Consider the following 27,913-nt stretch of genomic DNA (forward strand, 5'->3'; position numbering starts at 1 on the left):
TAGTTTTGCTTTCTCAGTGAAACAATTAAACATATAGTTATGTTTAACAGCACTGATAGAAATCCTTTATTTTTGTTCAAAACATTAAAACAGGCAGCAACAAATGAAAATAAATACATGCTTTAATTCAGAGGTTGTGTGTTTACTGACATATCTGCATCAACGCTATGATGTTTCCATAGGGACATGCTATAATCTTGTACAAGCAGACCTTAAAGAGTGATGTTTTGGACTGGGAAAAAAAATAAAGAAGAAAAAAAAAAAGCAATAAAAAGCGTCTTCAGCTCCTAAGCTTGAATTTGTAAGTCAGGGGCCGGTTGAGATGTTGAACTTCTAATGAAACCTAAATTCTTTTACCAAACATTCTTCCGCTATATTAGTGTGTCAGTGTGTCAAACAATCCCTGATGCTCAGTGTTGCATTTTTTCCAGAAACCCTCATCTCATAGTTAGCTGTATGCATGCAGCAGTAGATCTTCCCATGAACATTTGATATTAACAAAAAACATCTTCAAATAAAAATTGAAAAAAATTATCTGACTGCTTTTATTCATAACAAAACAGCAACAAAATATCCTCTCTGCTATTAAAATGATATGTAAATATTAATTAGCAGTGTTATCTATAAAACGTACCGGTATTTGATATTTTGATCCATGACGCAGATAATCCATATATCGGTTTCTTTTAGCTAAACCACATATTTAGAACTGTAAGGGTTCAGTTGTACTTTTTTCATAAGTGGTGTTGATATGAGCAGATCATTTTAACAACTTTTTTTTAAAGCACATGAACAGATTAGTTGAAGACGAACTGTAAAATGAAAAAGTGGCAGTTTTAGTGTTTTCTTTTTTAAATAAGTGAACTTATTGTGCAAAATATAATTATATAAATATAATTTCCCTCTTATGCAGTAAGAGGGAAAAAACCCCACTGACAGCACAGCAACAGGTGAGGGAGAGGGAAGTACAGTTGAATACCAGTCATTCCAACACTTTGACTTTTCATTAAAAGACTTTATATTGCTTTGTGGCTTTGAAACAGTAAAAGTTTAAATCCCGTAATCTTGATTTCCAAAATCCAGTTAAAGGGTCGGTGTTATAAATTTTTCTGGCACACAGGATCATTTTATAGCACAATCAGGTAACTATGATACCTTCAGTGGTTATAAAAATGTGATATCAAATATGCAAATATGACTCTAAAAATTTGACTTTGTAATGAAACGCCTTGCAGTTGAACCTCTGTCTCTTTAAAAACTCCTGCTTTTTCTGATACGTCATTTTGCATAATACTGTCCCTTAAATGATTAGTTGGCAATTTTTTAAAGTTATTGAGTATAAATCAGTTCCCTCTGTCCAACCAGCTTCTCTAAAACTTCTAAAATATTAAATGTCATTTTCTTCTATCTGATTTTTCTCAGTCAAATTCCCTTAAAACCATAATTCATGTTTTTGCTGGTTGGGAGGCAAACAGAGCCACACAAATAAAAGTTTTTACCAGGTTACCAATCTGGCTGTTTTCTTTTCTTAGTTTCTGAGGTTTAGATTTTCCTTGTAATATTAAAATATTCTTTAACTGATTATTATTGTTCTGTGTGCCAGAAAATATTTCACCAAAATCATTAAATCAATCAGTGGTTCTGTAGTTTTCCTTTGGCATCGTGTCTCACTGTGAACACACGGTCTTCATGGTAACGGTGTAAACAGTCCGGTCTGGGCTGTGGTGTTCTGGGGCCGTTACAGTTTCCGTGGGGAAGTGTCCAGATCGAAGGCTGCGTCCAATAAACGCTGAAGCTCCGTCAGGTGAGTGTGTTTGTTTCCAGTGGCTGGAGCTGCAGCGGGCTCACGGCCAGCATACCTGCACAAACACACAGGCACTAACGTCAAAACAGAAACTCAAAGTACTTTTGTTTTTTTTTACATAGACATTGTCTTGATCAGTCCAACATGTTTAATGAGGAGACTCTTAAGACACCAAGATACTTCCATAAGTGATTCTAAATCATATGCGTATCGGATTGTTTTCTAACAGCCTGAACGGTCATGTTACATTGGATCTGACTTTCACCTCATCGACGTGACGCATGCGTCGGAATTCTGCACCAGAAGAAACCAGAAGTGGTAAATCCAAATGTAAACAATGGCTGAAAATCATAATTATTAGATTATGAAAGAAGTCTGTTCCACTACAACGGATCACATATCAACCCCACAACTCATTTTGACCATTATGACTTTCCATGTGGAGTCTTTCAAAAGTATTGCGTAATGCAATATGCAGTTTACTGGGAATGCATCTTTGAGTGTCTGAAAAAGTGCTGTAAAGATTTTGCTGTCTTGTTCTCATGCTCTCAAATAGGATGAGCATTTTAAAATGGATCTTTGAGTATTTTCAGTGGATTCAGGATTCCCAGGACTTGGAATTCCAATTCCATTTAGAATCAGGTTTTGTGCACCTTTTCTGTTTGTTCACTAACAATCCTCTGAGGCCTACACAGAGCAGCAGCATTCACACTGAGACACAGTGGTGCATCTGTGTGCTATTTCCTCATTATGTGACTTTTACATTTCATGTAGTGGTTCAGAAAAAAGAAAAAAGAAAATGAATGCATGCCACACTTTTCAAATTCCCATTTGTAAAAACAAAACATTGACAACCATGCATTTCCTTCCATTTCACAGTCATGCACCACCTCATGTTAGAAATACCCCTGATGTCATTGCTAAGCATTGAATCTTGTCTCATTACTTCTACCATTCTTGCATTGCTTTGGTGTGGAGAGCTTCACAGCAGGTGACCTATGTAAAACTGACCAGATGGGGCGCGTGCGGTTCATTGTTGTACGGAGGCGGGGCTTGACGTAGTCGTAGTAACCCTGGTTCTTATGCTCCTCCTGACACCAAACCAGATCGGCGTTCTGGTACCGATCAGCCTCAGCTTTCACCAGGTCAAAGGGGAACGGAGACAGCTGCAACATCACACAAACACGACCTTAAATCTGCTGCAGCGTTGATCCAGGCCTGGAGATGAAGTTGGTTGGATGAAGCGAAGGCGGAACCAATCACCTGCTCGATGCGGACGACGGCGACGGCATCCTCCAGGCCTCTGCTCTTACGCTCTCTGATGAGGTCATAGTAAATCTTGCCTGCGCAGAAAACGACTCTCTTCACGTTCTGGGGGCCAACAGCTACCGGCCCCTCATCCGGGATGAGGCGCTGGAAGTGGGTACCTGGTTGGAGAAAATATAACATAATATAAAACCAAGACTTTATTTCATTGACATCATTTCCTGGATGTTTTCTTTTTTTTTTAAAATCAGTTCTTACCAGGCAGCATGTCATCAAAGCTCGATTTGGCCTCTGGATGGCGCAACAGCGACTTTGGCGTAAACACGATGAGCTGTTGTTTAAAAAGCAGAGAAAAGAGGAACACGTTGAGCTTTAGGAACTGCGTCGGTTTGAACTCTGAGCTGCGGTTCATGGTGGGAGTTGCTCACAGGCTTCCTGAAGGGCAGCAGGATCTGCCTGCGCAGGACATGGAAGTAGTTTGCAGGAGTGGAGCAGTTGGCCACGATCCAGTTACAGTCATAAAGCTGATGCACCGCAAAGTCCCCTGTGACTTTCTAATAATAATTAAAAAAAAGTTTCAAAATAATAAAAAGCTGATTTCATCGCTGTGAAAAAAGCAACATTTTCTAATGTTAATGTCAGATCTCTGCTTAATTTATGCAGACAATAGTTGACATGACTTAACACCAGGTTAAAACATTAGATTATGTCAACATATCCAGTATTTAGTGTTCTTATATAGGGACACAAACTTACAGGAAAAACATCTGGGTCGTCATTGCACATCTGTAGGAACCTCTCAGGACGGGCAGATGAATGTTCTGGACCCTGGATGTGAACAAGAGACACAAAGAGTAGAATACAGAAACATTGTGTCTGCAGAATATTTATTTAATTTCCCTTTGGGATTGATAAAGTATCTTTGAATTGAGCTAAATATACCAGCGAAGAAAAAAAACACAGGTGTTTGTTTGTTCCTACCATGCCCTCCATGCCGTGCGGCAGCAGCAGCACTATGCCGTTCTGTCTGACCCACTTGGCCTGTCCAGAGCTGATGAACTGGTCAATGATACACTGGGCCGTGTTGTGAAAGTCTCCGAACTGGGCCTCCCACAGTACCAGAGCGTTGGGACTGGCCATGGCGAAGCCGAGCTCAAAACCTGCAGAGACGGGATAAAAACAAACGCCACCGTGTGACTGAAGGTAATCATGTTTAATGTGGTATGAGTTTATGGGGTAGGAGTTCATAAGCTTCTTACTTCTTCCTTCTCCTTTACAAGGATGTTAAGATTATTGTACAAAAATAAATGTTCTTTGCATTCCGTGCTCATGTGTATGATTTTATACTTCTTTCATGTTCGAAATATATAAAGAGTCAGATGTGTAATTTGTGACTTTTCATGGCGCTGCCGGTCGGTGTGCCACTCACCCAGGACTCCGTACTCAGACAGGGAGCTGTTGCACACGGTGTAGGGAGCCTGATCAGGGGAGATGGAGTTCATCGGGATGCAGATCCTCTTATCCACGTTCTGGTCGTGGAGAACGTGATGTCGATGGCTGTGAAAAACAGTAAAAACAATTTGATTCATTTTTCTAACAGGACATTTTGGCCAAAGATATGAAACAATGTGTTTTAGTTGAAGAATGAGAATCTATATGCAACTTTTTTTTAAAGAATATACAAAACATACTTAGCTTTTTGTATCTTTACAATCCTGTGTGCCACTGTGCGTATTTAGCATACTTTCATTGACTAGCATTTTATAAAGTCCTGAATTTGGTCAAAGAATCAGATTGTCACATAAAACAATGTAATCTAATCAGAGTGATATATTGTGATGTAAAATGTGTGGGCAAAACAAAATCCACCTCCAACCAATTTAATCAGTGAGAATATTTTGCACAAATCAAACCCAGTTACCTTTAACCAGTGTAGTTCATCTACAAGCAGCATAAAACATTTAACTTTTACCAATAACATAATTTTTTTGTTTTCTCTGAGGATAACACTGTACTGTATTAGCCTGGCCATTACATTCTTTTCTAATTCCACTTGATTTTAATCTCTCTTCAAAGCCCAGTCTGGACTTTCTCCCATTCACTTGGATTCCCTCTGCTGATTTCCACAATCAGCGAAGAGAAGGAGGAATTGTGAACGGTGACATTGATTTTCCACGCTGTCTTAGAATTGTAGTCTGTCTGTAGTTTTAGCGATGGAAGCAGAGGGACTGAACCAAGACATTTGTGTTAGCCAAATATTGAATTAACATTAACAGACACCTCATTCAGCTTGACATTTCTCTCTTCACAATGGAAAATGGCTGTTTACAGCGCAGAAAATTTCCAATAATCTTCGTAGCATCAAACTGTCTCATGACACACGTTATGGTCAAACGTTAGTGCTTGGGTAACGTTTAACCCTTGTGTGTGCGAGGACTGAGGCATAGAGGTCCATAGAGTTCTATGGAAAATGATACAGGTTTTACGTGTGTGGGGTCAGTTGGACCCCATTTCGACAAACAAGGGTTAAAACCTCGTGAGAGTCCACAATTCCAGGAAGCAATCGTTTCTCAACAGCCTAGAGTCCAGACCCTCAAAGTGAAGCGCAGAACAAGACGCTGGTTTTTACCAGGCTAGTACTCTGTGTTGAGCAAATAAATCATGTCACTCAGTATTTACCATTAAACAAGCTGTTTTGTTGTTACCTGAACGTCCCCCTCTCTACATCCTGTCCGCTGAGACGCACGTGGATGCCTTCTTTGAGCAGAGAGCCAAAGGCCATGTACTCTCCGAGGGCCCAGTCACACACTCGCTGGCTCACCATATGTGTGCGTCCCTTCAGAATACGACTCAACCCTGTGGCATGATCCAACAAGCAGAAAAATGAAGGCTCAACACTGCTAATTCATAGCATTTTCTAACAATCCTAATGGAGTGATGGAGAATACCTCCATGTATCATGAAATCTTCCACCGGGACAGAGGCTGCGACGTTTCCAATGTGACAGAGCTCATCTTCTCGAATACCAGTGGAAGGACAGCTCATAGTTTTAGGTTGACCATCCAGAGTGAAAAAACCTAAAGATTTTATATAGACAAAAGACATAATAATTCAGTGGTGGAGTGCTGTAATTGAGACGCCATAAATACCACACCACTGCTCCAAAACGTCACACTTACACACGTTCTACTCAAATGTCACAACAGCGACCTGATGCTAACTTTACGTAAACCCATGCTACACTACGCAGACACTCTGTCTGCGCTGAGGAATATCCACTCACCACAGCATGCCGAAAGCTTAAGGTAATTCCAACAGCAGTGGAGTCTGACTTGGTTTCTGATCATTTTAACATTGAATTATTTGACTACTTGAAGATACTCACATAGCATGCAAGTTTCAGTGATCATTAAATATGAAAAAAGACAAAAAGAAAGTAATTTTCTCAGTTCAGATGCATTAGCAGATTACATTAACACTAAATATACATGTAATCTATACAAAACATGGTCATACTGTGAAAAAAATTACACAAATCAACATTTAAATGATTCCTAGAAACAAGTTAACCTGGCCAGGGAGAGTCCAGCCAGTGTTTGATGTGGAGGATCTTCTCGTCTTTGGAATGAGCAAAAGCATCCTCACAGATTTTGTCGTATCGAGCCACTTCCCCCTAAGAGTCAAAAAGGTTTGCATTTCAGTTTCATAAATGGAAATGTGGAGTTCAAACCTAAACACTCAATTTCAGTATTTTTAAAGTTTAGGATAGATAAAAATCACATGCTCAAAATCATAAGGCGTACAGGCATGCTGGTGGCATTACCTTGTAGTGTTGTGTTGTGACGACTCCTTCAGCAACAAGCTTTTCTACAAACTTCTGCAAGACTCCTTTCTGCTTCTTTATCTGCTTGTACATCAGCGGCTGGGTGAACATCGGCTCATCCATCTCATTGTGGCCGTTACGCCTGTAGGAAACCTGCAGCAGAAACAGTCAATAACATCCCTGTCCTGATATAGGACTGTGAATTCTCAGGATTTCTGTGTTAATGTGTAATGATCTAAGGATCTATCATAGTAATATTTACAGTAATAGGTTTGACAGATCTACAAACTTCATTTCTGCCATCTCGCGTATGCAACACTTCTGACTTGAACTTTCAGGTTATTAAAGTTTTGTTAATGGCTTTTCTTACCTTTTCCTCCAAACTACAAGTTTAAAAAGGATATCATTTTTTAAAATGTAGACATTTACTTAAACATTTACCAGATCTACAACAACGTCCTTATGGAACGTGTTCCTCCACTCTGCCGCTACGTTGCACACAAACATCACGGCCTCCGGGTCGTCTGCGTTGACGTGGAAGATCGGCGCATTCACGACTCGGGCCACATCTGTTGGGTATGGAGATGAGCGGGCCATCCTGGGGTCTGTGGTAAATCCAATCTGCAGGAAGCAGAGAAGGCTGTCAGGTGTTTTCAGGTTTCTGCCTGGTTGACAGCTCAGCATAAACTAATCTGGTTTTATTTTACTGGCTTAATTAAGTTTCATTCAGTCCAATGAGAATAATCATGCACAGTGTATAAGACACCAAGAATTCGGAGGGGGTGGGAGCACCTAACATATTCACGCTCATAAAAAATAAATAAATCTGTATAATCATCCATCCATCCATTTTCTTTACACCCTTGTCCCTAGTGGGGTCGGGAGGGTTGCTGGTGCCTATCTCCAGCTAACGTTCTGGGTGAGAGGCGGGGTTCACCCTGTTGCAGGGCAACACAGAGACACACAGTACAAACAACCATGCACGTACACACTCACACCTAGGGACAATCTGGAGAGGTTTGGAGAGGTCATGTTTTTGGACTGTGGGAGGAAACCGGAGTACCTGGAGAGGGTCCACGCATTCACAGGGAGAACATGCAAACTCCATGCAGAAAGACCGGGGCCGGGAATTGAACCCAGAACCTTTTTGCTGCAAGGCAACCGCTCTACCAACTGCGCCACTGTGCAGCCCCCAGTATAATCATAGTAATCAAAATAGTGATGTATTTAAAGTAAAAATATGTCACTATTTTTATACATCCATCCATTTTCTGCCGCTTATCCGGGGTCGGGTCACGGGGGCAGCAGCTTCAGAAGGGAGGTCCAGACTTCCCTCTCCCCAGCCACTTCTTCCAGCTCCTCCTGGGGAATCCCAAGGAGTTCCCAGGCTAGCCGAGAGACATAGTCCCTCCAGCGTGTCCTGGGTCTTCCCTGAGGCCTCCTCCCGGTGGGACGTGCCCGAAACACCTCACCAGGGAGACGTCCAGGAGGCACCCTGACCAGATGCCCGAGCCACCTCAACTGGCTCCTCTCGACGTGAAGGAGCAGTGGCTCTACTCTGAGTCCCTCCCGGATGACCAAGCTTCTCACCCTATCTCTAAGGGAGAGCCCAGCCACCCTGCAGAAGAAACCCATTTCGGCCCAAAGCTCATGACCATAGATGAGGGTGGGAATGTAGATCGACCGGTAAATTGAGAGCTTCGCTTTTGACTCAGCTCTCTCTTCACCATGACGGACCGGTACAGCGCCCGCTTCACGGCAGACGCTGCCTCAATCCGCCTGTCGATCTCCCGCATCCGCCTATCGATCTCCCGCGCCCTTCTTCCCTCATTTGTGAACAAGATCCCCAGATACTTAAACTCCTCCACTTGAGACAGGACAACACCCCCGACCCGGAGAAGGCACTCTACCCTTTTCCGGCTCAAGACCATGGCCTTGGATTTGGAGCCAACACAACCCTACAACATCCAGAGCCTTGAGGAACTCCGGGCAGATCTCATCCACCCCCGGGGCCCTGCCACCGAGGAGCTTTTTGACCACCTCGACGACCTCGTCCCCAGAGATTGGAGAGCCCAACTCAGAGTCCCCAGGCTCAGCTTCCTCAACAGAAGGCATGTTGGTGGTATTGAGGAGGTCTTCAAAGTATTCCACCCACCGGCCCACAACGTCCCATGTTGAGGTCAGCAGCACACCATCCCCACGATAAACAGTGTTGGTGCTGCACTGCTTCCCCATCCTGAGACACCGGATGGTGGACCAGAATCGCTTCGAAGCAGAATCAAAGTCTTTCTCCATGGCCTCTCCAAACTCCTCCCACGCCCGATTTTTTGCCTCAGCGACCACCTGAGCCACATGCCGCTTTGCCTGCCGGTACCCATCAGCTGCGCCTGGAGTCCCACAGGCCAAAAAGGCCCAATAGTACTCCTTCTTCAGCTTGACAGCATCCCTCACCGAAGGTGTCCACCAACCGGTTCAAGGGTTGCCGCCGCGACAGCCACCAACAGCCTTGTGGCAGCATCTCCAATAAGCCGTCTCGGCAATGGAGGCGCGGAACATGGTCCACTCAGACTCAATGTCCCCAACCTCCCCCGGAATGTGTTCGAAGTTCTGCTGGAGATGAGAGTTGAAGCTCTGTCTCACAGGGGACTCCGCCAGACATTCCCAGCAGACCCTCACTGCAAGTTTGGGCCTGCCAGGTCTGACCGGCTTCCTCCCCCACTTCTCTACCTGGTGGTGAGCCAACTCACCACCAGGTAGTGGTCAGTGGACAGCTCCGCACCTCTCTTCACCCGAGTGTCCAAGACATATGGCCGCAGACCTAATGAAATGATGACAAAATCGATCATCGAACTGCGGCCTAGGGTGTCTTGGTGCCAAGTGCACATATGGACGACCTTGTGCCTGAACATGATGTTCGTGATGGACAATCCATGACGAGCACAGAAGTCCAACAACAGAACACCACTTGAGTTCAGATCGGGGGGGCCGTTCCTCCCAACCACGCCCCTCCAGGTCTCACTGTCATTGCCCACGTGAGCGTTGAAGTCCCCCAGTAGAACAAGGGAGTGCCCAGGAGGGGCACTCTCCAGTACCCCCCTCTAAGGACTCCAAGAAGGGTGGGTAATTTGAACTGTTGTTCGGCCCGTAAGCACAGACAACAGTCAGAACCCGTCCCCCCACCTGTAGGCGGAGGGAGGCTACCCTCTCGTTCACCGGGGTAAACCCCAACGTACAGGCGCCAAGATGGGGGGCAACAAGTATGCCCACTTCCGCCCAGCATCTCTCACTGTGGGCAACTGTGGGCAACTCCAGAGTTTAAGTATGTCCAGCCCCTCTCAAGGAGACTGGTTCCAGAACCAGAGCCATGTGTCGAGGTGAGGCCGACTATTTCTAGCCAGAACCTCTCAGCCTCGCACACTAGCTCTGGTTCCTTCCCCACCAGAGAGGTGATGTTCCACGTCCCAAGAGCCAGCTTCTGCAGCCGAGGATCAGACCACCAGGGTCCCCTCCCTCGGCTGCCGCCCGTAACACACTGCACCCGACCCCTTTGGCCCCTCCGACAGGTGGTGAGCCCATTGGAAGGGGGACCCACGTCTCCTCTTCGGGTTGAGCCCGGCCGGGCTCCGTGGGTAAAACTCTGGCCACCAGGCGCTCGCCATCGTGCCCCACCTCCAGACCTGGCTCCAGAGTGGGGCCCCGGTGACCCGTGTCCAGGGGAAGGGAACGCCAGATCCAAAGTTATTACTCATCATAAGGGGTCTTAAGGCTGCACTTTGTCTGGTTTCTCACCTAGGACCTGTCTGCCTTGGGTAACCCTACCAGGGGCATAAAGCCCTAGACAGCATAGCTCCTAGGATCATTGGGACACTCAAACTCCTCCACCACGATAAGGTGGCAGTCTAAGGAGAGGTCACTATTTTTACTGTGTTTTAAATCATTGAAATCCTCGTAAGCCGAATAAAAGCCTGGAGGCCTCATTTCTCCACTGCATGTTTTTTGGTGAATAACCTTCTTTAACTCGTTCAGAGTTCACAAGTGAATACCTGGTTGTTCACCACCACATGGATGGTGCCATGGGTGGTGTAGGACGGCAGGTCTGAAAGGTGGAACGTCTCGTACACAATTCCCTGGCCTGCGAACGCAGCATCTCCGTGGAGCAGAATAGACATCACCTGAAACAGTTTCCAAATTCAAAACCTATAGAAACAATTACCAGAAAACTGTCTTTTCATGAACTCGTTAGACCACCCACCCTCTTCCCCTCGGTGTCTCCAGAGTAAAACTGCTCAGCTTTGGTCTTCCCCTGCACCACTGGATCCACGGCCTCCAGGTGGGACGGGTTGGCCATGAGCGACAGGGTGATGTACCTGTCACTGACTCGGTTCATCCTCCTGTGATACATGCCTAAATGATATTTCACATCTCCTGAGCCCTAAACACAGACAGTAAACAGTTACAGCTCATGTGTTTAAGCCACTGTGATCTATAAGTCAGCTAAATGTTTAAGTGATAACTTTGTCTCTTTCAGGTTTTCCAATTTGGAGGAACCATTTCCTCTGATGAAATTTGTCCTTGTTCTAAGATGCATTTACATTTATTTATTTTTGTAACAAGTTGGTTTGAAAGTACTACAATATGGGGGAAGTAAACTGGGTTGATGTCTTAATCTAAACTAGAAGAACCAGAGATTCCTGCATGTTTCTGGCCTCTATGCAATAGAAAAATAAGTATAAAATGGTATTTTCCATTTTTGTGTTAAAGCCATGATAATTAGAAGAAATCAGTTTGTCTGCAACCATTAAAAGCATGTTATTAGTTGGCGATGGTTTCATTAACGTTTGCATGGATGTCTGTGAGTGGTTTTGTTGTGCAAACCTCGTCAGCAGCCTCCAGCTTGGAATCGAACTGACAGAAGATTTGATCTAGGTCTTTCCGGATAACATTGGCCAGAACGTTCAGCCTCCCTCTGAAGAGAATTATGGGGAAAAAAACACATGAATGAGAATACTTTACTTTTGTCTGCCAGCACAGTATCCATACCTTTTGAAACATTTCTCCCTTTGTCATGTTACATCTACAAACTTCAATGTCTTTCTTTTTTTATTATTTACTCTTTCCTTTTGTTTTGGTGAAAGACCAATACAAAATACATTCTGTTATGGCATGGAAGGAAAATGCTACATAGCTTTAAAATATTTTTTTCACTAAAAAAATATTTAAATTGTGGAGCACATTTGCATTCAGCCACCATGGGTCAGTACTTTGTAGAAAAATGTTTTTGCTGAATTTGCAACAGTACAAAAAAAAAAAACCATTTAGAAACATCATATAGTGCCTCTAGCAATATTTAAGTGAAGAATCTGTGAACATGAATGTAATTTTCATGGGTGGGGATTTTTTTAAGGGGCAAACTGGTTTTTTGAGCAAATTGAATTTGCATTTAGAGGTTCCCCTGTACTTGTAAAAGATAAAAAAATTTGAAAACCATGAATTACTTCAAAATTATGCACACATCATAAAATGCATTTCATGACAAAACATGAAGAAGTTCATACTTTTTTGAGAGTGTATGAAAAATGCATTCAATTTCTTCTACAAGCTTCAGCTTGGCAAGAGAATAAAAAGTCACCTTGTGTGCTAGAGGACACCAGGTGTGTCTGTCTGTACCTGTGAGGCATTCCCAGGATCACGCTCTCCACTCCGCACTGACTGGACCGGTCGATGATGGTCTTCAGGGCCGGGATGAGCGACTCACAGCCTTCCAAGCCGAAGCGTTTCTCTGAAGACCACTTCCTCTGAAGGAACTCCTCAAACCTGCCAACAGTTGTGACCGCTGTGATGCTTCACAGAACTCTGGCTCCATTACCTCTGGACGCAGAGCGTGAAGAACCAACAGACTGACCTGGTGGAGCGGATCATCCTGCCCAGCAGAGTCCTTTTCTCTTCCAAGGAAAACTGCATGATTCCTGGAGTTTCGAACTTTTGCCGGATCCACTGGCACTGCTCCAAGTCATTTATGAACATGAACTCCACCCCGATATGCTGACAGTAGGCCATCTACACGACACAGACATGAACATGTATTGGTTTGAGTCAGAGCGGGGTTATAGGTAAAGGGTGGATGGATACTACAGGATTGTTGATGGTTTTTTTCTTTTCTCCTGATTTTCTGAAAATAGGGCTGGACAACAAATCAATAACAATACATGTCACGATAGACATATGATCAATGTCAATAGATAATATGTCCAATAATCTCACTGAACTCCAATCCAGAACTGTACAGCATTCTGGGTGATGTAGGCAGAGGAAAAAAATTAGCTGCTTAACCTCTCACAGTGAGCTAACTAAGGTTGGTGGCATCAACTAACTAACTCATTGTTTGGTTGCCTAGCAACAATGTGTTGAGTAACTTGCACAGCAGCAGTTTCAGGTTTGGATGTGGTGCCTCATAAGTGCTCAAAAGTAAATGGAGTGAAAACTAAATAAAACAGAGGTCACATCACCAGTTGGGCAGTAATTCAGATATTTAAAACAAAAAACTAATCAATAATTATTGATCTTGATTGATATAAAATGCTTAAATCCTGATATGTTTTTCAGTCATATTATCCAATTACATCTGGAAGCTCCTCCAAATTATGCTGGATAATTTTTTTGCCCTTTGTATAAAAATGTCCAAGTTGTTTTTAACAGAGACCTTAAGGATGCAAACAAAGCTGTTTTAATGTGTGTGTGCACTTATCAGAGCTCTACCTCAAGGCGGCGAATGATCTCTCTGAGTGGTAGAGCGCTGTCATTGCCGCCAATGAAAGTGCTGGCAGGGAGCCGGAACACTTTGTCCAGGTCACCCTCAGTCAGGCCGTACAAACCTGGAGCAAACAAGAGGCACAGGAAACAGAATCGAACTGAATCTAAACCAGATCAGTGGAGCCATGTGGAGTGGAACTGATCTAAAGAGGGACGGCAAACCTGAGACAGAAACAGAAACTAAGAACAGACGAAAGTTTAGAATTTCTTCCTTTATCTTATCTAGTATGGAAGATAACATTAAAGTGACTCCGTACAGGAATAAAAGCCACATACCCCTCCAACCCTCCACATGGGGCCAAAGTTGCACCATTCTTCAATTACGGTGGACCACACAGACCTACAGATGTCCCACGTGAAGCACTTTGGACACCTTGATCTAAACTTTCTTTATCACACTCTGAGATAACTCACTTAACAGGGAACATAAAGTCCAGAAAGTCTCCTCAAGAGTTCTATGGTAATTGTTTATTATTGAGTTAACAACTCAAACATTAACTTTATGGATCTGCAGGTTCCTAATCACATTCTTGAAAGTTTCCCGGAAAGCATGGAATCATTTACCATAAACTGGAGAAGCAGCATTCAGCTTCTTTGTGCCACCAATCTGGAACAAACCTCTGGAAAATTGTAAAGCAGCCAAAACACTGAGTTCCTTTAAATCCAAACTAAAGACCCACCTGCATAGGGTTAATTTTGAAACATTATAAGTGAAACATTAATCAACATTTTGATGTGTAACCATGGCACTTGACAAAATGTAATGTTTCTATTATTCATTTTGTATTTTTGTGATTTTACGATGTAAGGCACTTCGAACTGGCTTGTTGCTGAGAAGCTAATGGTGGCTGTTGATGTCCCTCTCCTTACTTTTTTAGGAGCAAACTGTAACATTTCTCTCACATCCCACCTTTGGTGAAACTGAAAACGCACACAGTCTTGACAGACGCAAAGAGCTGTGAGAGGACACACTGCACTTTCTTGAAATCTTTAAAGTAGTTTTGAACAATATGTCTGAAAAGTTTCTGAAAGTTTTTCTTCAGACTTTGGAAGCTTACTCACATTATTCCAATGCAGTGTTTTCTAGTTCGTCACCAAACCACTAACCTTTGACATGTTAGCTAGGGAAAATCATTTTTAACTTACATCTTTGGACACTTTATTTCAGTGACTCATGTTTCCAACTTATTTTGTTCAATCTATGAAAATCTTTTACATTTTCATTTTTTAAGCACAAAGAGATACAAGTCACTCTGTGGGCTCAAATTCACTAATCCTAAATTATTGTCAGAATATTATGGAATAATTTCTCACTGGGTGATTATTGCAGAAGATGGGCCACAAGCTGAACAACATCCACCAATCAGAATGCAAGAGTCATTCAGGAGGCACAAAGTGACAAACACACAAACTGCTGGTTAAGGATCCAGTAGAACGCCACACATTTAATTTCAGAGGTCAGATAATGCAGCGACCTACTGCTGACCTCAGTGACCCCGCTCACTGACAATGAACAAAACCACAAGTGAGCGTGGAAACATCCAATCAGAGGTCAGTACAGTCAGCAGCTTGTGAACTCAGAGGCACCAGGCTTTTTCATGGGGAATAATAACACTGAACAGCAAACACACACCTTTCACACAGTCAGGTGGATACTTCCTGTTTACAGCACCAGTTTGCTTTTTGCTTTTTTAAGAGCAAACTAACATTTCTCTCACATCCTGACTTTGGTGAAACTGAAAATGCACACAGTCTTGACAGAGGCAAAGAGCTGAGAGAGGACACACTGCACAGCTGTGCTTTGACTGAACTGCTGACATCATCATGATAACATGCTAAGCCTATCAGGAGCCAGAGCATCATAAAGCAAGTAGTCTTATCTCATAGGGAACATGGCTTTCTGTACAGGATGTTCTAAAACAACTGCAGCAGTACGAGTGCATGTGATACATGAAAAATTAATGACAGCATCACTACTACTGATAATCGTAATGACAACAAGGAGTAGTACATTCATGGCCAAAAGTTTTGAGAATGACACAAATAATATATTTTCATATGATCTGCTGCCCTCTGGTTTTCATGTGTGTATGTCAGATGTTTTCATCACATACAGAAATACAATTGCAATCATATTATGAGTAACAAAAGCTTCTATTGACAGAATGAGTTAATGCAGCAAGTCAATATTTGCAGTGTTGACCCCTCTTCTTCAGGACCTCTGCAATTCACCCTGACATGCTCTCAATCAACTTCTGGACCAAATCCTGACTGATAGCCGTCCATTCTTGCACAATCAATGCTTGCATTTTGTCAGAATTCCTAGGTTTTTGTTTGTCCACCCGTCTCTTGATGATTGACCACAAGTTTTCAATGGGATTAAGATCTGGGAGTTTCCAGGCCATGGACCCAATCTCTATGTTTGTTCCCTGAGCCAGTTAGTTATCACCTTTGCTTTTGGCACGTGCTCCATCATGCTGGAAAAGGCATTGGTCATCACCAAACTGTCTTGGACGGTTGGGAGAAGTTGCTCTCGAGGACATTCTGGTACCATTCTTTATTCATGGCTGTGTTTTTAGGCCAGACAGTGAGAGAGCCGACTCCATTGGCTGAGAAGCAACCCCACACATGAATGGTTTCCGGATGCTTTACAGTTGGCATGAGACCAGACTGGTGGTAGTGCTCACCTCGTCTTCTCCGAACAAGCTATTTTCCAGATGTCCCAAACAATCGGAAAGGGGATTCATCAGAGAAAATGACTTTACCCCAGTCCTCAGCAGTCCACTCTCTGTACCTTTTGCAGATTAACAGTCTGTCCCTGATGTTTTTCCTGGAGAGAAGTGGCTTCTTTGCTGCCCTCCTTGAGACCAGGCCTTGCTCCAAGAGTCTCCGCCTCACAGTGCTTGCAGATGCCCTCACACCTGCCTGCTGCCATTCCTGAGCAAGCTCTGCACTGCTGGTAGCCCGATCCCACAGCTGAAACACTTTTAAGAGACGGTCCTGGCGCTTGCTGGTCTTTCTTGGGCGCCCTGGAGCCTTTTTGGCAACAATGGAACCTCTTTCCTTGAAGTTGTTGATGAAGCAATAGATTGTTGACTGAGGTGCAATCTTTCTAGCTGCGATACTCTTCCCTGTTAGGCCATTTTTGTGCAGTGCAATGATGACTGCATGTGTTTCTTTAGAGATAACCATGGTTCACAGAAGAGAAACAATGATGCCAAGCACCAGCCTCTTTTTAAAGTGTCCAGTGGTGTCATTCTTACTTAATCATGACAGATTGATCTCCAGCCCTGTCCTCATCAACACCCACACCTGTGTTAATGGAGCAATCACTGAAACGATGTTAGCTGGTCCTTTTAAGGCAGGGCTGCAATGAAGTTGAAATGTGTTTTGGGGGATAAAGTTCATTTTCTAGGCAAATATTGACATTGCAATTAATTGCTGTTAAGCTGATCACTCTTTATAACATTCTGGAGTATATGCAAATTGCCATTATAAAAACTTGAAGCAGTAGACTTTGTAAATATTAACATTTGAATCATTCTCAAAACTTTTGGCCATGACTGTAGTCTAGGATGATAATGAATCAGATTTTGAGTCAGCGAGGAAGCTTGTGTTTATCTTTCTGATTTATCTGGGTTCCATAAAATCTAATTAAGGGTATATAGTTTCAGATAGGCCATACTCTACAGTAATTAATGTTCTAAAATTATTACGACCACACCCAGACGGTATGATAACAGATCATGTGTGCACTCATTTTTCTTCTTCTGCAAATCACCTAGAAAATGTAGATTTTCTGTGTAAAATTGTTTTTAATGGAAACACAGGAAACAGTTGGTTGTATTGACACTTTTTGGGATTCACTAATTACTGTTATAGTCAAAGGTTAAATTATGAAATAATTGAATGCTGTCTGACTGGATCTTTGTTGAGTGACAGACACAAAATAAATGAATCACTGAATTAAAAAAACATGTATTTCACAGATAGTGTGAAATATTTTACTTCATAATTTTTCTCATCAACTGAACATTTTCCCTCTCCTTTAGGAAGAAGCATCTCCACAGCCTCATGATGCCACCACTTTGTTTTTACCTTGGGGTGCTGTGTCAGGCTGATATGCTATTTGTATCAATTTAGGTAAAAAAAACTCAAATTTGGGTGGTCTTACATTATTTATTAAAATGTTAACTACTGTAATCTCTGTTTCCATGAACACAGTAAACTAATAAGACTTGTAATGTTCAATGACAAGCAAAAGTAATTAAATTTCTCAGGCTTCTTTATTAGTGGAATTTCATTTCATAGAACACAAAGTAGAGGAGAAAAATTATGCATATTTTAATAATATTTAACAGAAACACATCCGTATACATATAAATATATATATTCATACCTACACACACACAAACATAATAAAATAAAACACATATTTTTTAAACTTTGATACACCAATATATTAGTCTAATATGCTATTATAAAAAATACAACAAAGGCAGGGTTAACCCATGAAAATGACCAGACTATATAAAAAAAAAAAAAAAAAAAAAAAATATATATACACACACATTTTCTTACACCCTTGTCCCTCAGTGGGGTTGGGAGGGTTGCTGGTGCCCATCTCCAGCTAGCATACCGGGCGAAAGGCAGGGCTCACCCTGGACAGGTTGCCAGTCTGTCGCAGGGCAACACAGAGACACACAACCATGCACACACACACACCTAGGGGCAATTTGGAGAGGCCAATAAACCTAACAGTCATGTTTTTGGACTTTGGGAGGAAACCGGAGTACCCGGAGAAAACCCACGCATGCACAGGGAGAACATGCAAACTCCATGCAGAAAGGCACTGAGCGCTTACAACTCGCACTGCAACATGTCATATATATATATATATATATATATATATATATATATATATATATATATATATATATATATACGCTAAGTATTTTATTTTTTATTTTTTTTCCAGCCTGTAAACCATCTAGAGATGTATGTGGTTCTAGCAGAACATGCATTTTGCTCATAAAAAATAAAATACTAAATAAATTAAGTTCCTAAATATACTGCCCAATATTCAAAAGGTAATTAGAGAGATGCTAAGTGAAGTCAAATGTAACACGGATGGTGCAGGGCTATTTTTCTCACCAACATTTTGAAAGCCAACAGTACACGGAGCGTCATCGAAGTCCACACAGCTGATACCGAGGGGGTCCAGCTTGGCTATGTGATGGCCCCGTACCTGCAGACAGGCAGACGAGGGTCGGTGAGGTTAGAATATCTAAACTCATTCCAGCAGGTGACCTTCATGATGTCAACACGCCTGGCCCAGTTTACTGTCCTCATATCAGAAGTGGGTTAAAGGCTTTAAATCAGCTGCTTGTTTTACCCAGAGCCAGCTTTCTGCCTGAACAAAATACTTTCAATCTGAAAAGTTTTCTGTACATCTGATGTGTTTGCCCAGATGAAAATGACCTTTATGCAACTTTAAGACTCACTGAAAGGATGCTTAATTGACACAAACCGTGTGAAAACTAGGACTTCACCGATTCACTTTATTTTTATTTCCGATATCTGAGGTTTATTATCGGCTGATACCAATCCGCTAATTTTTTTGAACAGACAAATGTACTGAATTACAAATTTATTTGATAACTCTGCACCAGTACAGCTCACTGAAATACACCAACAGATTCACAAATTTGGTCAAACATGTAAAACCAACTTTAATTTGTTCAGTCATTGTAATTAGAAGTAGAACAGCCAATGGAAAATAAATAATAAAGAAACTGAAACTACCTACAAGAAACTGCAACAAATCTTTAGAATGATTCAGAAAGTTCAATTAAGAATTTTAAATATAATGTAAAATAAATAAAGCATGATGTTGTTCAGAGCACAAAACATAGAAATAAAATGAATCAAATTTTTTGGAATATCGGGACCGATACAGATATTAATATCAGATCTGTGCATATCTAGTGAAAACATAAGTGTTAATAACATAATAATGTTTTTGTCTTTCTGCAAGTTATAAAGCCTTAATTTATGTGATTATTTATTATGGTGGAGAAACTTCTGCTATGAATGTAGTAGTAACAGCTGTAAATATAAGATACAACCAAATTTGATAATGATCTGAAACAACATTTATCATACGACAGTGTTTGTCATTTACCTGGTAGGCTCTAATCAGCGACTGCACCGCCAGGTGGTCTTTCACCAGTTTCTCCACATTGGGCTGAGCTCCCACCAACGCCCGGGCGCCCGTCGTTCCGTCAGAAGGCCTGCTGAGTGGTGGAGGGCTTTGGTACGCCGCACCGGGCGGCGCTCCAGCGTTTGCGTTCCGAAAAAAAATATCCCAAGACTGTGAGGAGAAAAAAAAAATGACCTCTGTTGTTTTTCTGCTCATCTCCTGGTGGTAAACAGTAACTGGAAATGTTTGTTTACTGCCAACAGGCTTAGACTGTGTCTGAAATCAAGACACAAGGCAGCGGAACACAGCTACTCCCAACCTCAAAGTCTGTCATGGTTGATTAAGATGATATAAGTTACTTTATGCCAGTGGTTTGATCTGACTAAATCTATCACACACATAGTACTGTAAAATTTCTCTATTATGTTAGTGTTTCAATGCGCAACATGCAGACATATTATTTTGTAACACAATTACCACTGGTTTTTCCAACTCCAAACTGAAACACAGTTAAGTCAGGGGTGACAACATTCCTACATCCCAGTTTCATCCTCTGAGGCAATGAAACCTCAGAGGATGAAATGAGTTTCATCTACGTTTTTGGATTGTTGTAGAAGATTTTTGTTGTTGAAAATGCATAAAATTTCACTTGCAAAAACAAAATTAAAGTAGATTTGCATTAAAATCAGAAGTTACATGAACTGTAACTAACACCATTAACTAATGAGCATTAACCTCACTCTCCACCTAAGTTTCTAATAGGAGCAGGGAGTAATTAGATTACAGGAGTGAGAAGCTTTCAGGATCAGCTTCTCTGTGCTGGATGTTAGCTTACAGTTAGCATGGTGCACGAGTTACTTTACAGCTGTACTCAAACTACAAACCTTGACAGCAGGCATCTCAGTTTGTTAGCTGAAAACAGATTGCAGGTCAAAGCCTGTATTTGAACCTTTTATGACGTACAATTCCCCACTGTAAAAGTCTGTTCACTGACTGTAGTTTAATCCATTTAGTGGAGTTCATGAGCTAAGTGACAGCTAATGTTTTACCGTTCTACTTAAAGTAGCACAAACAGAGCCTCAAGTTCTAGATGTGATAATTAGTTGGTGTTATTTCTAAATCTCAAGTAATGATGAGACAGACATGAAAATCTGCACTGATGTTTTTGCCGTCTTGTTAAGCATGCGTCATAATAACACGGTTCATGTCACCTCTCATTTTCACCAACACAACAAAATGTATTGTAGTAACGTAATTTGAGGTATTACCGAAAGATGATCTTTTAACTAATAACTGTTTTCTTCAACAAAGCTTCACTCCTGTAATAATGTTAATTCTGAGCTTCTACTTAAATAAAAATGCACTCAGAAATAATCAGATGGAGGATCAAAGTCATTTGTGCAAACTTTAGCCCACTGAATCCTGGACATTCATCTGTTAGTCCCCAAAATCTCAGTTTGGTTTGCATGCAATCAGTGCAAAGGGCTCAGACTGGATGTGATGACAAATATGAATAAGTGAGCAGATCCAGGGCAGAAGGTCATTTGCTCCTGAGAGACAAGCATTCCCTGAATTTTGCCTGTAAGGCAGACACTGCTAACAGAGAAGCTTCCAGACAGCTAGCAGCTGGAGGAAAAGTCAAAAGGACAAACATTCCTGTGATTAAGCAATGCACTTTCAGTACTAATGTGTACAAACATGACCCCTGCGTATTATTTCTTTTTAATCATATTCCTTTTTAATCATCTTCTATAATATACCACAAAAAGCTACAATGCTTCAAAATTACATCAATTAAATACAAGGTAATATGACTGAACTTCAAATCAAGACTCAGGTAGACCTGTCACAATAAGCAATAAGGCAATTAATTGCATGATAATTAAAAATAACTCTATAATTTCCATTTGCATGATGTACTATTTTTCTCTTTTCTCTCTTTCTAAAGAAACCTGGATGATAAAAGTCTTCAGTCTAATACTTTGGTTTCAACAAGATCCTTTTTTGAAGGACAATTTTGTTTCTAGAGACTTTATAATTCATTTTATTTGTTGTTTCTGTTGTTTTGTTTATTTATTTCAGATAATATCTTCCAGTTCCAGTGTTAAATGTTCATGAGAGTTTAAAGTTTATTGATCTCTGAGAATGAGTTTTTCCATTATTGTTCCATTGCCATTATTTTACTTGAAAATGATCTCAAAACAACAATGTTATTGTTTATCTCAATAACTTCTGAGACCATTTATCATCCAGTAAAATGTGTTAGCACAACAGGCCTAGACTCAGTTTTCTTTATCACAACAAATCATCTTTCACTCATTCTGCAAAGTACAGTTAGTTCAAAATGACAATCCTCCCTATCCTTGACTGTGGTGACATCAGATCTGCATCTAATACTCTATTCCATAAGCAGTAGAGTTAAATAAAAAATAAACAATAAAATAAAAAATATATTATTATGGAGCTACCTAACTTCAAAGTTTTGCTAACCTGTTTGGTTAGACTGATGAAAAAAACAAAACAATCTACCCTTCACAGTTTTGGACAGTTTTGGACAGGGTAGACATGGAATGTCAGTTTTTTTGTCATTAGCTGCCATCTCATGACGCCTCAGTACCTTATGCACATTCCTAGGATCCTCCAGCCAGGCGTAGTACATCTCCTCCACATAGTTGGAGCTGGTTCCGTTGAGAAAAGGTTCAGCAGCCACAGTCGCACTCAGGCTCCTCACAGGCTGAAACGTCCTTGTGCCTCCTTCCAGCGCCAACAGTTGGGACTGTGGCGCAATCTGGGCTGTCTGTGCAGCAGCTAAAGGCCCAAGCCTCGCAACTGTAGTCCTTAAGTGATGCATGGCCGCAGGTCAGCCACGGTTCCTAACGCCCCAATGCTCCTCTTGGAAGAAAAATGCAGGAGAATGTGGCAGTAAGGAGACCCTGTCAAAATGAAGTCTTCTCCTGCTCTGTTCCTGGAGGTGTTTTTTAAATCGCTGGTGCTAGAATTCGTCCAGATGTTGCTCCTCACTCTTTCCACAGGTTGTAGTCGAGTCTAAAAAGGACACAGGTTTATTAAACTCTTCTAAAGAACTATGAAAACAGCAGGGCTGGATTAATACAAATGTCACTCTTCCCACATTGTTTTCCATCATTTTTGAGTTCACTAATTATTCCAAGCTGAAGAAACTGCTGACCAAATGATGGAATATAGGGCCATTGTAGATAGAAAAAAATAGAGGAGTACATTTATGCCAAAAAACTAAAAAATTTTGAGATCAGCCTCAAAAATATATCTAGAAAAAACAAGAACATTTCTACGTTCGAAAAGTCGAAAATGTGCTAGAAAAAACTTAGAAATGTCTGAAAAATGTTAATGTACTAAAAAAAGTCTGAGAAATGTCTATGTATTTTTCTAGAAAATTTCTGAGATTTTTTTGGTGGAAATTTACTATCAATTAATCAATCAATCAAATTTTATTTGTATAGCACATTTCAGCAACAAGGCGTTTCAAAATGCTCTTCTACTTTTTTTGTTCCATCTGGCTCTAACGTGCCATCGTCAGAAATAGAAATCAATAACACAATGTCATTTATTAAAAACACCTTTTGTGTCAAAATTAGAAATGTCCTTCTGTTTGTAGATCTTACTAAACTTGTGAAATTGTGCCTCTGGGAGCATAATTACCAGTAGTTGTCCTGATGTGACCACTGAGTTATGATACAGATGTTTGGTTTTATAGTAGCAGGTTGGTTTTAGGCATGATTCAATGAAGAAAAAGTAACAAAAAATAAAAAATTGAAAAATATTTTGGTAAAGTTTTTAATTTCTGAAAATAATTCATCTCATTATGTCCACCACATATACAGCCAGAGATAACTCTGGTCACTCAGCCACTTCTTTCTGGTTTCTCTTTAGAAGACTTAGAAACCGCAGGAATGGGATTTCAGAAAATCTTAGATGTTTTAAAACGGTTTTGAACAGAAATCAGCCCATGCCTTCAGGCATTTCAATACTAGATCTAAAAGAAGACCAACTGTTCTATTTTTTAAATTAAGAAATGTCCTTAAGTGCAGCAGCAGACCTAAAAGACAATTAAATTAATAACTTGGAGACAAACAGTGTTTGGTTTGTTGTTCAACATGTTTGGAGTGTTTTCATTGAATCAACGTTTTCAAAAGATTTCTTTAAATAATAAACACATTACAGTAGTGTGTAAAATCATCTCTGCTCTCTGTGTTAATGTTCACATCTCATAATCCCGATAAAGATAAGACGAGCATTTGGAAAAGTTATGACTATATGAGTGTCGAGGTGTTAAAGAATAAATCGTTGTAGACGAATCTAAACATTAAAAGTAAAAATAATATCCATGTATTATGATGGGTATGTCGTATTTAGTCTGAAAGGGACAAGATCCCGAAATTACACAGCAAATGGGTCAAATATGATCAAACCTAACTTTGCTCGAGGACCTGCAAACAAACCGGAAGGTCACGAGGAGGAAACTTTAAACTTTAATGTATTCAAATAAGTTAAACTCAAGCTGAAACCTGAGGCGGACATGGTCGTATATTTCGGTTTATTACCTTTATTTGTGTTGGTTTCCTGGCGCTTCTCTCGGCCTCTCGCTCCGCTGCTGCTGTGAATTAGGAGCAGTGGGTTCAGCGCACGCGGGTGCATGGATGCGGGCGCGCGCATTTTTGTGTGTGGTAAATAGCCGCGTGCGCTACGGCTCTCAATCACTTCACCTCTAAATTGCGTCATGCGATGATGTCAGCACGATAAGGCAGGTTAGTGTGAAAAAAAGAAAAAAAAAGGAAAATCCAATGGAAAGGTGATGAAACACGTTTCTTTGTCAACAATTCCAATTGTATGGAAATAAGCTGCTTAGATGCAAAGTTGTTAGTTTAAAAAGAAAACATAAAATAAGATCAATTAAGCTTATACGTTTTTATAATAGAAAAACAGTTCAAACCTAAAAAAGAAAAAAAAGATAATTTTCTTCTTAAATGCCAAGCGTTTGAGACATTGACAGCCTGGGGGAAGAAGAAGAAACTATATCTGTGGCGGTTGCTTTATCCAAATGAAAGTTTACATTGCAACAGCTTGTGTCCAGGATGTGTGGGGTCTGCAGACTTACTAGTTGTACAAACTGTCCGTTGTAACAGAATTACACAGTTCAGGAGGTCCGACACAGTGAAGGAAACAGTGAAGAAATATTTGAGTTAGATAGGGAAATCAAACAGCTCCATGTCACACTGAGAGGAAAAATCTTCCACTACACTTCTGAGGGACTGAAATGTTTTACATTACAATAAGACATAAGTTTCCCAAAATGCTTTAGAAAAACCTCAGTTTGGAAATGAACAAAGACCGTCTCCTGGAAATTTGCCTCCTGTCCCAGTCATTTTCATGCTAATGTGTATGATAATGAAGTTACTGTTTTGTCAACAAACCCCAGCTGAGATGCAAACGAAGTCTTTGAAAGAAGAGAGGTTGACAGGCAGGAAGACAACACTTGAGTGAAACACATTCCAGTCATTTCTTAAAAAGCGAAGCGTTTGGATCTTTGAGCTACAGTGATCAACAAAGAGGGAAACAAGAAAAAAGCAGAAAGCCTGACTTCCAACATTAAATGAATTTAATATGTTGGTATTTAGGCAGAACACTAAACTCTACTAAATGGGGGATATTAGCAGTGATAAATGAAGTTAGATAAATAAGTTAGTGAATATATAATTTTTCATCAAATGTAGTGTTGATACGTAGCAAAAAATAAATGCATTTTTTGTAGGCTAATTTTGATAAGGATTTGTGATTTAAAGATAGTTTGCTCTTTAAAGTCTATACAGGGCATAAGGCATTAATGATAAAAAACAAAAAACAGCCAAGAGACACATGGAAACTGGATAAAACTGCAGATATTCACAGGTTAAGAAGGGAAAAAAGAGATAAAAAGATAGACTGAATTAGTATTAGTCATCCACCGCAAACATCTGGCTTTTATGGAGACCAAAATTAAACATCTACATACAAAATATCTGTGGAGGAAAAAAATCTTTGCACCTTTCCACTTGAAACAAAGTGGGAGCATCATTCTGTGACTATTCTCCTCAGCAACAGTGAAGGAATATTTGAAGACAACTATTGTTAGGAGGTTACAAAACATTTAAAAGACAGAGCTGGACAACGACCCTAAACACTCAAGTTACCATTAAACGGCTTAGATCAGATCACAGATCAGATCACAGTCTGTTATGGTGGAAGCAGGACCAAAACACGAGAAAATTGATGAGTCTCACAATTGAGCATCATGCAGTGAAACAGACAAGGAAACAAATAGTAGCTGCATTTCCATTGATCATATAATTGTGCATTTTGTCATATCAAAAATAAATTTGCTTAATGAACTCAAAACTCAAATTTTTTGATAAAAACTTTTGGTGCTAGAATGAGGTGGTTTTTCGGCCCAAAATTTGTTAAGTTCGCAAAACTGCAATAGAAACACTTTCTTAACATCAAACGAGTCACATGATCAACAGCTGGATCTGTGGGGTATGTTAGATTATCTCTAAGTTAGAATGACCAGAGGCGCACCCAAAAGGGCTGGGGGGCGTTATGGCCCCCTTTTGAAAAATCCTGACCACTCCACATTATTTATGTCTTCTATTGTTTCTGGTGCTTTCTAGTGCAGGATGGAATACTTTGGACATTCTTTTTCATCCATTCTATGTCCTGAAAAACAATCTCCATGGCTACTCTCCATGTCACTTATGATTTACCGCTGGCAGCCGTTTCATAAAGCATGTCTGATTAATGGACCAGCAGCAATAATGTATTTTGCTTTGGAAGAGTTCAGTTTAAAGTATAATTTCATGTGCGGAGAGAGGAGATAAGCTTCCAAAACAAATTGGCTTTTGCTGATTCAATCCTGCACGCTATAAGACACCCTGTTGTACTTTCACATCAAGTACATTTGGACGTTCAGTTTCATTGACAGGCGGCCTCACTATATTCACTGCTACACCCAGAGTGGAGCAATAAATGTCAACCTTTGTCCTTCTGGCTTTGGCTACATGAGAACACAAGGTAATGACCCTCACGTTGACTCAAGGATGCACTCAGAGTAATCATTAAACTGTGCTGAATGGAGATCCCTCGTGTGAAATAAGTGAAAGTGTCAACACGGAATTCTGCATAATGTAATATTTACGTGGAATTTTGTGACTGTGTCAGTTCTGCTGAATTTATAAGACGAATTGAACTGCGGTAGAGAAAAACAGGAGTGTTTCGCTCTCTCCAGCTGTATGACAACTGACCTTATGAAAGTGCAATTAAGCTATTTTCAGAATCATCCTAATTGTTTGATCACAGAGTTTATTGCACCTCTATCTACTTAATGTGTGCTGAAAGTTTAAAGAACTTGTCTCACCACCATGAACCTCTTTAAATATTTTGTGTACTTTTGACTCTAGTTAGTCAAAAACTAGTACTGGGAGTAGTACTATATTACTCCCAGTTAGTGCATGGAAGTAATATAGTATTGTTGAATTGAATTGAAGTAAAATGAAGAATTTGTATCTACATCTATATATTGTTACCTTTGTGTGCTTGTGTGCGTGCGTGTGTGCGCGTGTGTGCGCCTGTGTGTGTGTGCGTGTGTGTGTGTGCGTGTGTGTGCGCGTGTGGGGGTGTGTGTGCGTGTGTGAAGGGGGGAAGGGGAATTTCGCTGCAAAGCTCTACATTTAATATAAAGCCTAACTTATAATGCTTAACCTGTAAATGCAAACAAGAAAACACAAATCAAATGTGACTTAAAATAAAATGAAAATCTTCATATGTGGCAAGAAAATGTCACCTTGTCCAGTAACTCGATCTTAAACGCTGAAAAGTCACCGCGGTACATTGAGGAGAAGGTGACATTAAATACGGACAAGAAATGATTCCAAGAAGTGAACCACAAACAAATGTCGCAGTGTTGTTCTGACACTGAGTCAAGATAAAAGACAGAGGA

General features: G+C 40.8%; 1 protein-coding gene and 1 long non-coding RNA gene across 3 annotated transcripts; one reads left to right on the forward strand and one right to left on the reverse strand.

Annotated features, from left to right (window-relative positions):
- Positions 1-37: 37 nt before the first annotated feature.
- ogdhb (oxoglutarate dehydrogenase b) lies at positions 38-27,389 on the reverse strand. 2 transcript variants are annotated; one of them, XM_008423235.3, is made up of 23 exons: positions 24,486-27,389; positions 22,523-22,950; positions 19,888-20,076; positions 18,858-18,951; positions 13,650-13,765; positions 12,796-12,950; positions 12,561-12,707; positions 11,769-11,859; positions 11,146-11,325; positions 10,937-11,065; positions 7,335-7,514; positions 6,894-7,046; positions 6,641-6,743; positions 6,019-6,147; positions 5,776-5,926; positions 4,500-4,627; positions 4,052-4,230; positions 3,827-3,898; positions 3,499-3,624; positions 3,329-3,401; positions 3,068-3,231; positions 2,816-2,970; positions 38-1,859 (listed from the first exon to the last, which is right to left on the reverse strand). In XM_008423235.3, exons 2-23 carry the CDS (start codon positions 22,754-22,756, stop codon positions 1,739-1,741), a joined length of 3,069 nt encoding a protein of 1,022 aa, XP_008421457.1. In that variant the 5' UTR covers positions 22,757-22,950; positions 24,486-27,389; the 3' UTR covers positions 38-1,738. The 2 variants fall into 2 exon arrangements, with proteins under 2 accessions (XP_008421457.1, XP_081470004.1); XM_081613878.1 differs by lacking the exon at positions 24,486-27,389 and having other exon boundaries at positions 22,523-23,165.
- Positions 1,719-2,993, forward strand: LOC145554322 (uncharacterized). Its single transcript, XR_014090325.1, has 3 exons — positions 1,719-1,804; positions 2,034-2,122; positions 2,911-2,993. It is a non-coding gene; the product is annotated as an uncharacterized LOC145554322 (long non-coding RNA).
- Positions 27,390-27,913: the final 524 nt, after the last annotated feature.

Source organism: Poecilia reticulata, chromosome 12 (assembly GCF_904066995.2).
Source record: "Poecilia reticulata chromosome 12, P_reticulata-male-v2, whole genome shotgun sequence".
Taxonomy (NCBI): Eukaryota; Metazoa; Chordata; class Actinopteri; order Cyprinodontiformes; family Poeciliidae; genus Poecilia; species Poecilia reticulata.

Excerpts from the sequence above, each read along its gene's own strand:
- ogdhb (XM_008423235.3), bottom strand. The coding sequence starts at position 22,756 with ATGCATCACTTAAGGACTACAGTTGCGAGGCTTGGGCCTTTAGCTGCT. Across the intron at positions 11,860-12,560 it reads ATCCTGGGAATGCCTCACAG|AGGGAGGCTGAACGTTCTGG; the intron begins GTACAGACAGAC and ends AATTCTCTTCAG. Across the intron at positions 11,326-11,768 it reads AGCTGGAGGCTGCTGACGAG|GGCTCAGGAGATGTGAAATA; the intron begins GTTTGCACAACA and ends GTCTGTGTTTAG.